General features: G+C 37.3%; 1 protein-coding gene across 6 annotated transcripts in view; it reads left to right on the forward strand.

Annotated features, from left to right (window-relative positions):
* LOC5578659 (protein singed) overlaps positions 1-14,906 on the forward strand; it is a 126,883-nt gene that overhangs the window by 67,199 nt on the left and 44,778 nt on the right. For all 6 annotated transcript variants that reach the window (XM_021848835.1, XM_021848850.1, XM_001663950.2 and 3 more), the window contains one exon: positions 1,522-1,834. In XM_021848835.1, coding sequence (XP_021704527.1) covers positions 1,633-1,834 — 202 coding nt within the window. In that variant the 5' untranslated portion in view covers positions 1,522-1,632. The remainder of the gene's footprint in view (positions 1-1,521; positions 1,835-14,906) is intronic.

Below are 14,906 nucleotides of genomic sequence, written 5' to 3' on the forward strand. Positions count from 1 at the left end.
GAAAACTTTTCGTCAGGAACGTATTTTGACTGTGCCACTGGGCGTTGCATGCTAGTGAGGTGCTTCCTTCATAGGACATAACCGTCCACTGGAAGCATTAACGTGTCCGTGTTTTTTTTTTAAGTTAGGAATTATTACTGTAAAAAAACCGAATGCTTCATCATTTCTCGATAGTGACAAAGTAACATGCACTAAACAAAGGACACGGAATATACTACAATAGATCAAATATTGATCGCAGTGGTTTATGTTCCGAACAGAAAAACATATTAAAATAGATTGAAGCCTTCCGAATGAGCCAAAGAGTGTTCAAATTAGAAGATATGGACAAAAAACCTTTGTATTTTAATCAGGGGGCGAACCCAAACTATTTCACAAGAGTGTATGGGGAAATGAATGGTATACTTTGTCCAGTAGGTATTAAAATAAATAATTACATCCAATATTTGAGCAATTCATCACTTAATTATTGGTCCAGATTTAAGCAATCCTAAATAGCGCAAGTTGAAATTGTGATTTGTTTCTAAAAATGTACAAAATACAGCAAGTGATGCTTAAAATGTTGATCAATATCCATCAGAATAACATATTATAAAATATAAAGTCTTACAGAAAATAAGACCATATATTTTTAATCGCCAAAGATGTTCTTTTTTTAATTTTTATTGAAGAAAAGTAAACACAATAGAAGTATACATTAATTTCAACGGACATTCATTTCAAGTCGATCGATATTTCTTTCGGAGCTATCAATTCTCGTCCGGCTACCTCACCGGCTGATAGAAGCGCGAACACGACCTGCAAACATTAGGTATTCCATGTGCATAGCAGGTTACATCCTTTGGGTGCGATTAGGTGATGAATAGTCGATTAGACGTTGGCATTGTCATGATGGCAAACCCTAGCAGCCCAGCCGTTAATATGGACACAGGAACATTAAACAATCGAACGAAGAATTAAACGATCGGAAGTGTATTAGTTTTTATTCCTTGCATGCTTGAAATTGCTTTTTAATTTTTACGCTGAGCTAGCCCTATCGAGCCATGATACGACTACAGACCAATTCTATATACTTTGGGATCAACGCAACTGTAAAAATGATTGAATACGATATTGAACAAACTGTTTCTCTGTTAAGTAAAAAATGAACGTAATAAGTTGTGCTTGCTCTGTATTTTAGAACTATGTTCAGTGGTTTTTTTTTTCTCTGTGAGAGCATCAAAGTCAGAGACCATGGATGCCCTGCTCCCTTCCGTATTTTTTTCTATGAACGTTCGCTCCATTGAGAATTTAAAAAATATTAGTTTCCACGTGAATTTCCATAAAAGTACTATTACACCTTACGCACCCTTGCGATCTCCACATACACTCGGCAAGGCCAACAAGTTTTTGCTTCTCTCTCCTGGTCTTGCTCGCCATGTTTTCCAATCCCATCATATGCCCCACATAAACAGAAAAAAAGACGTGCGAAGAAATGTTGTAATAATCCATTTTCTCTTTCTATGCTTATGTTTTTTGCAGCCAAGAGAATTTCTGGAGTAGCGAGACCCTAACAAAGCTACATATATCAGAAGAAGTCTACGCCGCAAAAAAACTTTACCAGAGGAGGAGCCCTACACTAGCCTCAGAAATATGAATGGCTCAAGCTACGAAATCAACACAAATGGTGATATCCTATCACAGAACCAGCAGAAGGGCTGGTGGACCATCGGTTTAATCAATGGCCAATACAAGTACATGACGGCTGAAACTTTCGGCTACAAACTGAACGCTAACGGAGCTAGTCTAAAGAAGAAACAACTATGGACCCTCGAACCATCCAACACTGGAGAAAGTAAGTAGGATCGTGTCTAATGGCTGACCGTTCGAGTTTTGTCAATTCAGAAATGTGTGAAATTTAAAAGATATCGAATGTTGCTAATTCCGCAAGTTCATTGATCGCAGTTGGCCGCAGCTGCTTGGTTCTGTTACCCATAGAGCAAATCTAGTTTCGCGCAAGCTGTGCAGAAAAAGAAGAGCGCTGTGCCGTAATATAAGTTTTTTTTATCAGTTTGCCATGCTCCGCTCAACCTTCTTCGTTGGTATAGTTACCTAACATAAAGCGGAACTGCTAAACAGCTACATAGCATCTAGGTGGAAGATCTCATGCCACCGCTAGTATATGACCCCCTTTCGAATTGTAGCGACTGTGAAACTGAATCTATCATCTTCGTCAGCGGTTTGCAATCCGCGGGATACCCTTCAAGTGAGGAGGGCCCTATATGATCGAACTACGAAAATGTTAAGTTACACCCTACACATTTGTTCATTTTAAAGCCCAGAAGCAGTTGAGCGGAATCTGTCAACTCTAAGGGGGGGATCTAGACGTGCCTAAATTTTGTATAAAGATAGTCGACCAAATATAAGGGAAAAATGGTTCTACTTAGCTGTAGTTGATGGATTTGTTCCATTATTGATTTGAAGATTCTCCAATCAATAGAAAAGAGACTGCAGCAAACGTCCAAATGAACAAATTTAAGGGGTGTAAACTTTTTACCAATTAATTATTTCCATATAAAAATGGACCACCTTACTCCAACTATTCTGGTATTGGTTTCAGTTTCAGTTTCACATCTTTATTGCATTCTTGAATATTCTAATAATCAGAGATTGTACACAAATTATGTCACGCTAAATGTTAACTTTCTTCATTTATTGAAATTATAGTATACATGTTTTAGCAAAGTTGTAGACCATTTAATTGCAAGCATCTTTGCCAAAAAAGTTTTTTGTAGCTCACAAATCGATCGATTTAGAGTTTTTTCTCTATGGTGACATAGATTGATCCAAAGAAAACTGTCCCTCTGGCTCCAGCGTTTTCAATTCTCATATCTCATCGAACACTTTTAGAGCTTTGAAAAATGTGTAATTTGGTGAGTAGAGGAACTCGTTATCTATTTCCGTTTGGGAGTTGCATAAAACCGCCTACTTGGATTGTGAATATCTTTGACTGAGGCAAAAATTAAAAAGATCTTTTGACGGCATGTGTTATTTTTGTAACTCTAATAAAATGCCTCGAAAAAGAAATATTTTTCTCTGACAAAATTCAAAAACATTCGAACTAAACAATATATCAACAACTTTTTGGCATAAAAATTTGCGTTTCATTGAGTTCTAAAAGTCGTACGTAGACTACTTTGGCTGAGAAGTTGATATTAGAAAAACTAGAGTTAATCTATATAAATAAAAATGGAATGGTGTTTGTATGTCACGAAATGGCTCACGAACGGGGCAATGGATTTGGATGATTCTTTTTCCATTTTGTTCGTCAAGGGTTCCGACGTGTTTGTGTGTATAAAAGTTCCATGATGTTCACCGGGAAAGTAGGAAAAACGGGACTGAACGGAACTGTCATTTTGTATGGGACGATTCATAGCGGTTTTCAACAGCCTACTTGATGGCAAGACGAAGTTTGCCGGGACCACTAGTAATAACATATTTTCGTTTGACCACTTTGCTCTAAATCGGTCATATTATGAGCTACAGAAAATCTGTTTTTAGTAGATAACGCTGATAAATTTTCGAAATAGTTTTATTGCCTTTGTTGATATCTTTTTAAGCTTAGCTTAGCTTAGCTTAGACTGACTACACATATCAATGGTTGCTATTCCGTGATTGACCGAAGTCAGTGAAAATGCACAAAGAATCAACTAGAAGTTCAGCTGGGATTGGCCATAATCTTCTTCAGTGTGCATAATTCAATGCCTCTATTTATACAAGGTCCATAACGGCGCCGGCCACGTCCTTGCAGTCAGGTGGGATTGAGGGAAGGAATGTTAGTGTGTAACCTTTGCTATTTGGAGACCGTGTTTGCCTCTGCATCTCCACAAAGGTTACTGGGAGGGATGTTTGTTAATGGGGAGGATCGTTGGGTCAAAGGATTCACTTTGATAAGCGATTAGACCATGATAAACAATGATTAGTGAGATATATACATGCTTATACGTAAATATAATTGTTCATATAATTTCTATGTAGAGGAAAATTATGCAGACACTTGAGGCGACGAACCATTCAAAGTTTGTTGAACAAATACCTAAATGTAACATTCCGACAACTGTCAGTACGAAAGCATGTGTTATTACATTTTACTCATTTGAAAAGAAACAAAAGACTCAATTGGTTGGGACATCATAGAACACTCTTATTCTTATGCCGACACTTACAGTGGCGAACCATCCAAAGTTTGTTAAATAAAGTGAACCTTTCGCAAGTCTACACTTGTAGTGTCGAACCATTCAAAGTTTTTTTAATTACAAAAATAAAGGTATATAAGGGGTGTTCTGAAAAAAAAATGTTAAACATAAATAATTCATGAATCAGAGTTTGTGTCGACACTCACAGTGACAGCTCGAGCTTTCTTGATGCACTCTGCCTTTGTTGATATCTTTTTAAGATCAAAAATTATGAAAAAAATTGTTTTCAAGGCCTTTTATTAAAGTTACAAAAATTACACATCTGTATTTTTTTGATATAATATACAATTTATTTTGTCTTTAAAAGATGTTTTTTATGTTTGCCCCAATCAGAGATATTCGCAATCAGGATAGGCGTGTTTTCGCAAGAAAAACAACAATAACAGAAAATCCCTTCAATAAAAAGTAATTCAATTCAATTCAACAATAACTTTCTAATTGAATGGAATAGCGAGATTTTTTACTAATTAAATTATACATTTTCCAAAGCTTCAAAATTGTTCTACAGACTACTTTGATGAGATATTGGAATTGAAAACGCTGGAGCCAGAAACCATTTTTCTCTAGACCACCCTGTGTCACCATAGGGAAAAAAGCTCTAAATCGATCCATTTGAGAGCTACAAAATAACTTTTTTTTGCAAAGTTGCTTGAAATTTAATGGTCTACAACTTTGCTGAAGCATGTATAATATAAATTTCAACAACTAACACAAACTACTTTGAAGAAGACCGATTTCGTCTAATGTTTCATTCTAAAGCTCAAAGTGCATTTGTCTGCGTCAAACTGCTTTCGGGACCATAGCGCAGTGATCTAGACATTGGTCGATATTCGTTTAGCCGAGCTCATTTTTCACAAGAAATTTGAAGGTTTATTCTAAAAAAGTAGTTAAAATTATTTCGATAAATCATACAAGAATTCTTTGAAAACCTAGCATGACAAATTTTCAGAAATACATCCAGCCGTTTTCAAAACCAATCCCTTAATAACACAGCGTAACAAAAATGACATTTTTGCGTGTCTCAAGGATTAAATTATGTGTCTCTAGTAAATTTGGGGTCGGTGAATCTGATGCCGTTCTCAGAAATGTCCCTACACTAAATGTCGCTACAGGTCACCAAAGTTGTATAAAGCACTGGTTTAATTGATGTTTGTATGAAATTTGAAGTATGATTTATCAAACTTCTTTGTGACTTAATCCAACAAGCATACAAAATAGAACTTCAACTTTTATTTCAGATATAATTTGGTTGAAATTGCACGATAAAATTTAGAATAAATCAATTTTTTCAACATGCTTGCAATCTCCTTACAAAACTCTTCGTTTCTCTTATATGTCAAAATACAATACTTTTCTAAAACACCAAAAAATAACTTTTTAACATCGATAGTATCATGAACATTGTTGATAAGTATTGTTATATACATAAAGTTTGGATTATGTGGTAAATTAAACAAAAAAATTGCCTTACAAGCTGGGAAACTTGCATGCAAGTTGGCTGATACAGTCAAATTTAGCATTCTCAACAGCCAATATCTCAAAAACTAGACGTGCTATGATATTTCTGAAAACGGCAATGGATTCCGCAACCCATAATTAAGTAAATACAGTCGAAGCTTGTTATAACGACATCGCAAGGGACCGTCGTTATAGGGAAATGTCACTATAGAGAATAGCTATAACATTGAAATATTTTTCAAGGGACCGAAAAATGTCGCTATAGAGAGCTTTTGTCGCTATAAAAGTTGTCGTTATAACGAGCTTCGACTGTAGCGGTATTTTGGTGCTTCAGACAAAAACGTGTTTCGCAGTGTAATTAACCCACTGATTATTCTTCTTCCCACTGATAAATTCTTCCAGGGACTATTCCACAAAATCTATAAGGATTTTTCCAAGAATTTCACAATAAATCATACCAAGGAATCTTATAAATTTCTCTGTAAAAGAGGATTTCTATAATTATGTTTGCAGTGATTTCTTCTTGGATTCTGCAATTTAAAAATTTATTTTGCTTAATCACAAAATCCTACACCAATTATTCCTGCATTTTTGTTGCGTAATTTTTTTAATTATTTCATTCTTAGTTTCTTTAAAGACTCATCCAAGACTTTCTCAAGAGTCCAGAAGAGATTCGGAAATCTTTGAAAGACTTCTCTCTTATAGGAATTTATCATGTATTTCACCAGTGTTATCTTTACGCTTTCGTTAAGGATTTAAAAAAAAAATCCCTTCAATAAAATCTGATAAATTATCTTAACATCTTCATGGAATCATTGGAAAAAAATGTACTAAAAAAATCATCGAATTAATAGTTGAAGCAAACTTAATTAAATAACTTAGTTAAATTTTGATAGAACTTCTGAAGATAATCATTAAATCCCACAGAAACTTTTCGAATGATGCTTTGAGAATTGTCTGTTCAGATTACTTGAGAAATCCTTATCGAACTGGGCTGTCCATAACTGTATAACTGTCACATTCGACATTTTTGACAAATTTGAGTTAATACCGGGGAGGGTCATCAAATGCTGAATACTTTCGATCAACTTACTGAAATCTGTGAGATTGTTTTAGAAAATTCGAAAAAAATACCAGGTTGTTTTGTCACATTGGTAATTTTAACCGCATAACAGTCACATTGAGATTATAAATGAACCTCGTAATGTAATAGCAATGAAATTTCTATCAGAATTATTTTCTGACTATTCACCTAGTATGCAATATGAGTTGTACAAAATATCAGCCTCAAAAAAGCACTTCTGGATTACTGGTAATTTTTAGAAATTTTAGTTTCCCCCCATACTGCCATAAAATGCACACTTGGTATTCCATTTACTCAATGCCTACTTTTGTCGAATGTTACAAATATGCAGTTATGGGCAGTGTGGTTCCTGTTCAGTCTCATTTTTCAGGAATATAGACCTCTTTCCTGTTAGAAAATTTTTTTAGACACTTAGTCGCTATCAGCCCTGAAGTGGCCGTATTGGTATATTACTCTTCATTAATTGGCATTTTTGTTACTAAATAAAAATTAAAAACGATTTCAACAATAGATGAAGTCAAAGTCCATTATTTCCAATCCCAAATATTAATATTGATTGATAGTATATTATTGTTAGGATTAATTGAATTACAGTAAAGACCCGATTTTGTCAGCCCCTCGATGAATTTTAGGCTGACAAAATGGGGAACCTGACAAAATCGGGTCATTTTATTTTGTTCCTGTTTTTCAAATTTTGACGTGTTACACGGTTACATGGACTTTTAAGAGGGCGATGGACATGGGCGTAGCCTGTTTTTCTTATCAGGGGCTCCCCCCTCCCTTATATTGGTAATATCGATTTTTAACACTTAATAAAAGGTATTGCCATTGCCCCCTCTGGCTACGCCCATGCGTGCATGACATCAAACATAATCAACAATTTTGTTAACGTGGTAAAACATGACGATAACAATTTTTTGACAAATTTAAAACAGGCTGACAAAATTGGGTCAAAAAGCTGACAAAATCGGGGGTAGACAAATCGCGAGCTGACAAAATCGGGTCAGTACTGTATTCATTTTCATTTATTTAGTTAACATCTAGACAGATAACACTGAATCAACAATTTCACGCCACAATACTCGGTTCGTGGCCGAGGCCGCATCTCTCCATCCTCGGTTCTGCCCCACGCTCACCAACACGATACGCACTTGATCCGCCCACCTAGCTCGCTGCACTCCACGAAGTGTACCAACCGGATCCGAAGCGAACACCATCTTTGCAGGGTTGCTGTCCGGCATTCTTGCAACATACCCTGTCCATCGTATCCTTCCAGCTTTGGCCACCTTCTGGATACGGGGTTCGTCGTAGAGTTGGGTGAGCTCATGGTTCATTCTTCGCCGCCACACACCGTTTTCTTGCACACCGTCAAAGATCGTCCTAAGCACCCGACGTTCGAAGACTCCAAGTGCTTGCAGGTCCTCCTAGAGCATCGTCCACGTTTCATGTCCGTGGAGGACTACCGGCCTTTTGAGCGTTTTGTACATTGTACATTTGATGCGGGCGTGAATCTTTTTTGACCGCAACTTCTTCTGGAGACCATAGTAGGCCCGACTTCCACTGATAATGCGCCTCCGTATTTCACGGCTAACGTTATTGTCAGCCGTCCAAGGTAGACGAACCTCTTACTTCCAATCTTCCGGTAGCTGTTCTGTTTCCCAGATTGTGCCTATCAGCCGGTGCAGGCATTTCCTCCGTTGTCCCTTTCTTCATTGCCTGTGCACTCAGCGTCATTCAGGTGTTCTTCGAAATGCTGCTTCCGCCTTTCGATCACCTCACGCTCGTCCGTCAAAATGCTCCCATCCGTATCCCTGCACATCTCGGCTCGCGGCACGATGCCGTTGCAGGATGCGTTGAGCTTTGATAGAGCGTTGATAGAACTTACGTGTTTCTTGAGACCGGCACAGCTGTTCCATCTCCTCCAGGCGGCATTTTTCGGCTGTTGCCGTTTCGGTCTATAACGTTCCACGTTCTGCCGGGTCTCTTGCTGCAGCATGACCGCCCGCGCTGCATTCTTCTCCTCCAGAATCTGCCTACATCGTCGAACCAATGTCGACTCGGTCCTACGTACCCGACGTTGCTCTCAACTGCATTGTTGATGGCTGCTTTCTCTGTTCTCCAGCAGTCCTCAAGAGGGGCTTCATCCAGCTCACCCTCTTCCGGTAATGCAGCTTCGAGGTGGTGCGCCATCCGATTGCTTGAGCCGCTTTAGGTCATACCGGGACGGCCGTCGGAACCGTACACTTTGAACTTTGGCTTCGATTCAACTTCACCTTAACCATCACCAAATAGTGGTCAGAGTCGATGTTAGCGCCACGATAGATCCTGATGGCGATAATGTCGATGCCGTCCATCAGAATTGTGCCCAGAATTGAGTCCTAAGTTTTTTAATGAATTTTTCTTTTTATTTAATAATACGAAAGAGCATGTTCTTGTAACTACTTTTACAATTTTTCCAGCTCAAATAACGGCTACAACATATTTAAACTTCAATTTTTAAAATTGTTCTAAATATGAACCTTGACACTTTGATCAGGTTTAACGTTCACTTTGTCGACAAAAATGCCACAGGGGTTTTAGTTTTAACACTGGTGTTGTTCCTATTTGACATTTCGGAAGGGACAATGAAAACAAAACATACCCAAAATTTAAGTTTAAACCAAGAGGTGTGACAAAATCTCAAAATCTGGTAAACTTTTGTTTGGCCTAAACTTAAGCGTTTGGTACTACAATGGATTGGACATGACCAAAAATCATGAGGAACCCTGTCCAGCATTTCCTGTGTTCCAAATTACAAGAGAATCCAGTTCAGAATTCTGTGTATTTTTTTTTTAAATATACTGTAGATCAATGCTGTCAGACTTACACTCAAAGCTCAATCAATGAGCTCTCTCGTGAGAGCAAATTCATTAGACATATGCCTTGAAAATGTCATGCTTGACTTTTCCTTAAAATTCACTCAAGTCGTTAAAAAATGATGCAATCATAAAGCCTTTCAGACAGATGAGGAAACTCATTCATGATTTTTTGACTGCTGAATGGCGTGATTGACAACTCACGCATGAAAAACTTCAATCGAACTGTAGATAACAGTACTGGCCTAGATTTTGCTAGTATTTTGCATAGAATAATTTGATAATTCCATCCAGAATCCTGTACAAATCGTTTCCAGGATTGTAAACAGCCTGGACACTTATTTATCATCGTGAACGTATTTTCCTATCATCGCTAAATAAACATGATTACATTAGAAAATGTTTAATAAATCAGCCATAGAGAGCTATTATAAAAAAATTTAACAACTTATTAGCCCAGCACTAGCACAATATTGCTAACTTGGAGCGTAAAGTGCTTGGTGGTTAGTTACTTGGATACTTATATACAAATTCTAACTTACGCTAATCTTACCATTGAGAAAGTTGTTGATGCTTATCAAAATTTCTAGAGAAATGACGGGGTTGGTGGTCTGATGGCTACCGCTTCTGCTTCATATGCAGAAGGTCATGGGTTCAATCCCAGGCCCGTCCCTTTCCTCGTACTTTGTAGTTGTATATCTCTCACTTGCTTCTATCTTCCATTCTAAATATATCACACTCAAACTATTCGTTCATAGCAAACGCTAGAACCAGAGACGGACAAGAAACCGTTTCCCTAACGCTTCCTACTTCCACGCGCACGCCTTTCTTACGCCTGATACATAGGCAGTCTGCTAACCACAAAAGCAAACCTCTCTGCCATGCCTTTCCCCCAATCCATACACTCCCGCATGAACTGACGTGGATGCAGTGGAATATACGGTCTACGTGGGAGTCAGTTCAATGCATCATCAATTCCTCCCCCTTCCCCTCATTGGTCTGCATTCTGACGTGGCAGGTGCCATTGTTGCCTAAAAATAGAATATCACCAGCACTTATACACTGAGGATGCCTGTTAGTCCCAAGCAGTCATTCGGTTGGTTCCTTGTGTAAGTGCAGCTGATCTGGCGATACTGGAGTGCATCCACGGGCGGCCAATCAAGCTCAAGCTCAAGCTCAAGCTCAAATTTCTAGAGAAAAGAACATATCTTCTTCTTCTTTCTGGCGTTACGTCCTCACTGGGACAGAGCCTGCTTCTCAGCTTAGTGTTCTTATGAGCACTTCCACAGTTCTTATAACCATTTTTGCATGCGTATATCGTGTGGCAGGTACGATTATACTCTATGCCCTGGGAGGTCGAGAAAATTTCCAACCCGAAAAGATTCTCGACCGGTGGGATTCGAACCCACGAACCTCAGCTTGGTCTTGCTGAATAGCTGCGCGTTTACCGCTACGGCTATCTGGGCCCCGGGAAAAGAACATATATGAACTTTGAAAATCACAAACTTTACAGTATGCATTGATTTTAGGTGATCATCAAACTGACTTCATAGAACGAACAGCGTAAAGTTCATATTAAACTTCACGTTGAGTTAACAAAATAATATAACATCCACAAACAACTAAAAATTTGTATTGTGACCTTTTTATAACATTTTATGATATATTTCGAAATGTTTTGCTTCAAAACTGTACTATGTTTTCTCAAAACAAGCATTTACAATTATTGAGTTACTTCAGTAACATTTTCAATAAAAAATAATCTTTATTTCGACCTATTTGCCGATGAGCCAATTAAGTATTTTACCAATTTATCTAAATATCTCATAATGGTCCTTCAGATGATTTGTAGACTGAATAATTCACGGTATTTTATAAACAAACATTCATGAAAATGCAGCAAGTTATGGAAAACCTAAATTAAGTGCGGCTCGGCTTTACGAATATCTAGGTCGTGTTTCGGCTCTCGTTTTTTAGTGTACATGCAAGCTCCCATATCTTTCTCATTATCCTTATGATAAGACAGAGTTCTGTGAAATTTTCCTATTTTTCAGTGGTGATTGAAAAAAAATTCCAATTTTCTCCAGAGTAATTGCAATATAAACCTACATCGTATTTGGGCCACATCAAATACGATGTAGGTTTATATTGCAATTACTCTGGAGAAAATTGGAATTTTTTTCTCTTGGATGCATTGTTGCATCTGCTAACAATTTCGGCCAAACAATCTGTGCATTTGCTAAAGATTGGAAATCAAAAGTTGAATTTGGAATTTTTTGGACTTATTTCACACATTTGGCATCTAAAAACACGTACATCATTTTATCCGTCTGATCAGTAAGTTTGATGAACGATTATATTGATAAATTGACGTAAACACCTGGTCTCTTTCATAGCAACCTGGTTTATACGCTATACTTTATCCGAGCAAGCACTAGACAAACCGTGTGTTTATTCGGATAAATTGTTGTATGTGCTTATGTCAATCCATTTTATTATTGTTGTGTTATTAGGTAAAGAATCCATAGCAACGAATAAATGTATTTTGGTCATATTGCCGCTTACGTCGACTATGCGAATATGGGTAATGTAATGAAGTCCGGATTTACTAGTTTAAGGCTGTTTTGCTACTGACAAGAAAAGTAATCGCCTATATCGATACGTGGAAAATTTCTTCCCAGAAATGGTCAAGAAAATCAAATTTCATTGGTCGCAGTACGCGGTTGAGAAGACCTACTTAGCTTTAAAGTGAAAACAAATTCTTCAAATCAAAGTCACCGCCGAAAAAGCTGTAAATTTCATAGATCACTATTTTACGTAAGTATACATTGTAAGATAGATGTGAAGATTGGGGCATTCTGAGCCGAGTAGATAGAGTCCGCGGCTGTAAAGCAAAGCCATGCTGAAGGTGTCTGGGTTCGATTCTCGGTCAGTCCAGGATCTTTTCGTAATGAAAATTTCCTTGACTTCCCTGAGCATAGCGTTTCATCGCACCTGTCACACGATATACGAATGCGAAAAAGACAACTTTGGCAAAGGAAGCTCTCAGTTAATAACTGTGGAAGTGCCCATAAAGAACACTAGTCTGAGAAGCAGGCTCTGTCCCAGTGAGGACGTAATAAGAAGAAAAAAATGTAGGAGATTGGATTTTCTTTTTTTTTTATTTTGATTAGCCCTTACCTGCGTATAGATGAGAATTTATTGTACCGTAAAACGGGGTAACTTTGATAGTTTTTTCGAAGAAAACTTGAATATTTATGCATGCTGTTTCAAAGAATTATATTTCATATTTTTAAAACAAGTACTGGTATCCTTATTATCGTTTACAGTTGATAGATTCCCAAAAGATTTATTTTGAATGGATATATCATTTTTCAAATAGTCGAAAATCGGTTTTCTGTTTTGGGGTAACTTTTATAATGGAGTATAAATCGAACAAAATTGAATGCATTACGGAACATTTATAGGGAGTTGCATACCTCTAGGCGTTTAACGCTATATGGAAATTTTTGACTAAGTTTACAAAAATGGTCCCAGTTTGTGAAAATGCTTTTCGCTAAAAGATTTGAGACCGTACTCAAGTTCTATGATAACTAGGCTGTCAACGATAAATGACCAACTATTCAAAACTACTTCTAATAGTGATCTTAGAACCGATTGTTTGTGAGCGTTTCAAACATGCTAAAATCTCATAAATTTTAAATATTTGCATATAAATCCCTAAATGTACTTGATTCCAATGATAATAGCTTTGACATGAAGTGTCATACTAATAGTCTTAATTTTTGCATTCGTTTTGCTTAACTGATTAATTGAAACTTTGTTATTTCGTTCAGTATGTTGTGGATCTCGAACTATCAAAGTTACCCGCATTATCAAAGTTACCCCGTTTTACGGTACCACGATTTTTTTAAGTTAAACTTTTTTTTTCTATCAAGTATGAAACTCGACTAAACGAATGGCGACCATCGTATGCTTTGCTTTCGCTGCTGTGGGAACCACTGGCTAATCTTAACATTTAAGCGTTTGGTTCCATGGTGATGAACGACCAGCAAAAAAATGTACGCGCCGCGCACAGCTTGATGAGAAAACTTGCATTCGATTTTAATCTCTATTGATTAGATTTCCTCTTTTACATTAGCGTCCAGCAAAAGGGACAGAGGGTAGAAGGAAGATGGACAATGCGCCACGGGGCAGGCATTGAAAGCCCGAAAAAAGGAAGGCATCAAACAATAATTACAGTCTTTTTTTGTGCTAAGGGGGCTACCTAGCGGTCAAGGTAAATGTGTGTATGTTAAAAATGTAGATAAATTTGTAGCCCACCGATGAACGGCATAGCCAGTAGATTGCCAAATAGCATGGGATGAAGACTGTCTTTAGACAAATTATCGAACCGTTACCTTTCCGCGCGCGGTAAGAGAAATGCTTTCAATCGAAGGTTTCCTAATCGCACTAGTACTTAAATACCGTAAAATGTGGTAAGATTGGTCATCGGAACAATATTGGTTGATGTGAAGAAACACTAAATAGGGAAAAGAGTTTCTTTTGAAGATTTCTAGCTCAATTCTAAACAAATGTTGTAAATGGCATGGTGGTTAGAACGATATTCAAGTAAGCGTCTTTCCCTTCAAATATTATAGAAAATGATTGAGATTTGATTTAGCTATTAGTTGTTTTTAGACGTGAAAGTTGCAATTTTCGGTCAAACTTCCATTTCATGTAGAATGTCGGCTTCGTAGTAGTGCGATTAGTGTTACCAAGCATTTAACCGCATCGAGTCAAGGATTGTGGGTTTGATTCCCGCTTCAGTCCGGAAAACTTCGTTTGGAATGTATTTCCACTGTGCCACTGAGCGTTGCATGCTAGTCCGTTGTCTAGTGTGGTGCTTCCTTCAGAGGGCAAATCGTCCACTGAAAGCATTAACGTGTCTGTCTTTAAAAAATAGAAATGCAACATTTTCCATTTTTTATGTAAGGGCGTTTCTAGGCTTACCATAGAATGCTTTGTGGTGTATTAATTTTTGCATAAATTCTTGGAAACCAATTTTGCCCATAGTGGGGCAATAGTTCGAGACATATATAAACAACATAATCTTAGATTACCTTAAATATAGCGAAATTTATCTGATCGTGCGAAAAAAGTTATCAAAATTTGACGTTATCACTTAGATTTGCGACAAGCCGCTATTTTTAGACGTATTACAATTAACCCTGTTTTGAGTATTTTTTTAGAAAGTTTTTTGAACGCAATTTGTTTGCATATTTTTTGTACCCA

This window comes from Aedes aegypti, chromosome 1 (assembly GCF_002204515.2).
Source record: "Aedes aegypti strain LVP_AGWG chromosome 1, AaegL5.0 Primary Assembly, whole genome shotgun sequence".
In the NCBI taxonomy this organism is placed as follows: Eukaryota; Metazoa; Arthropoda; class Insecta; order Diptera; family Culicidae; genus Aedes; species Aedes aegypti.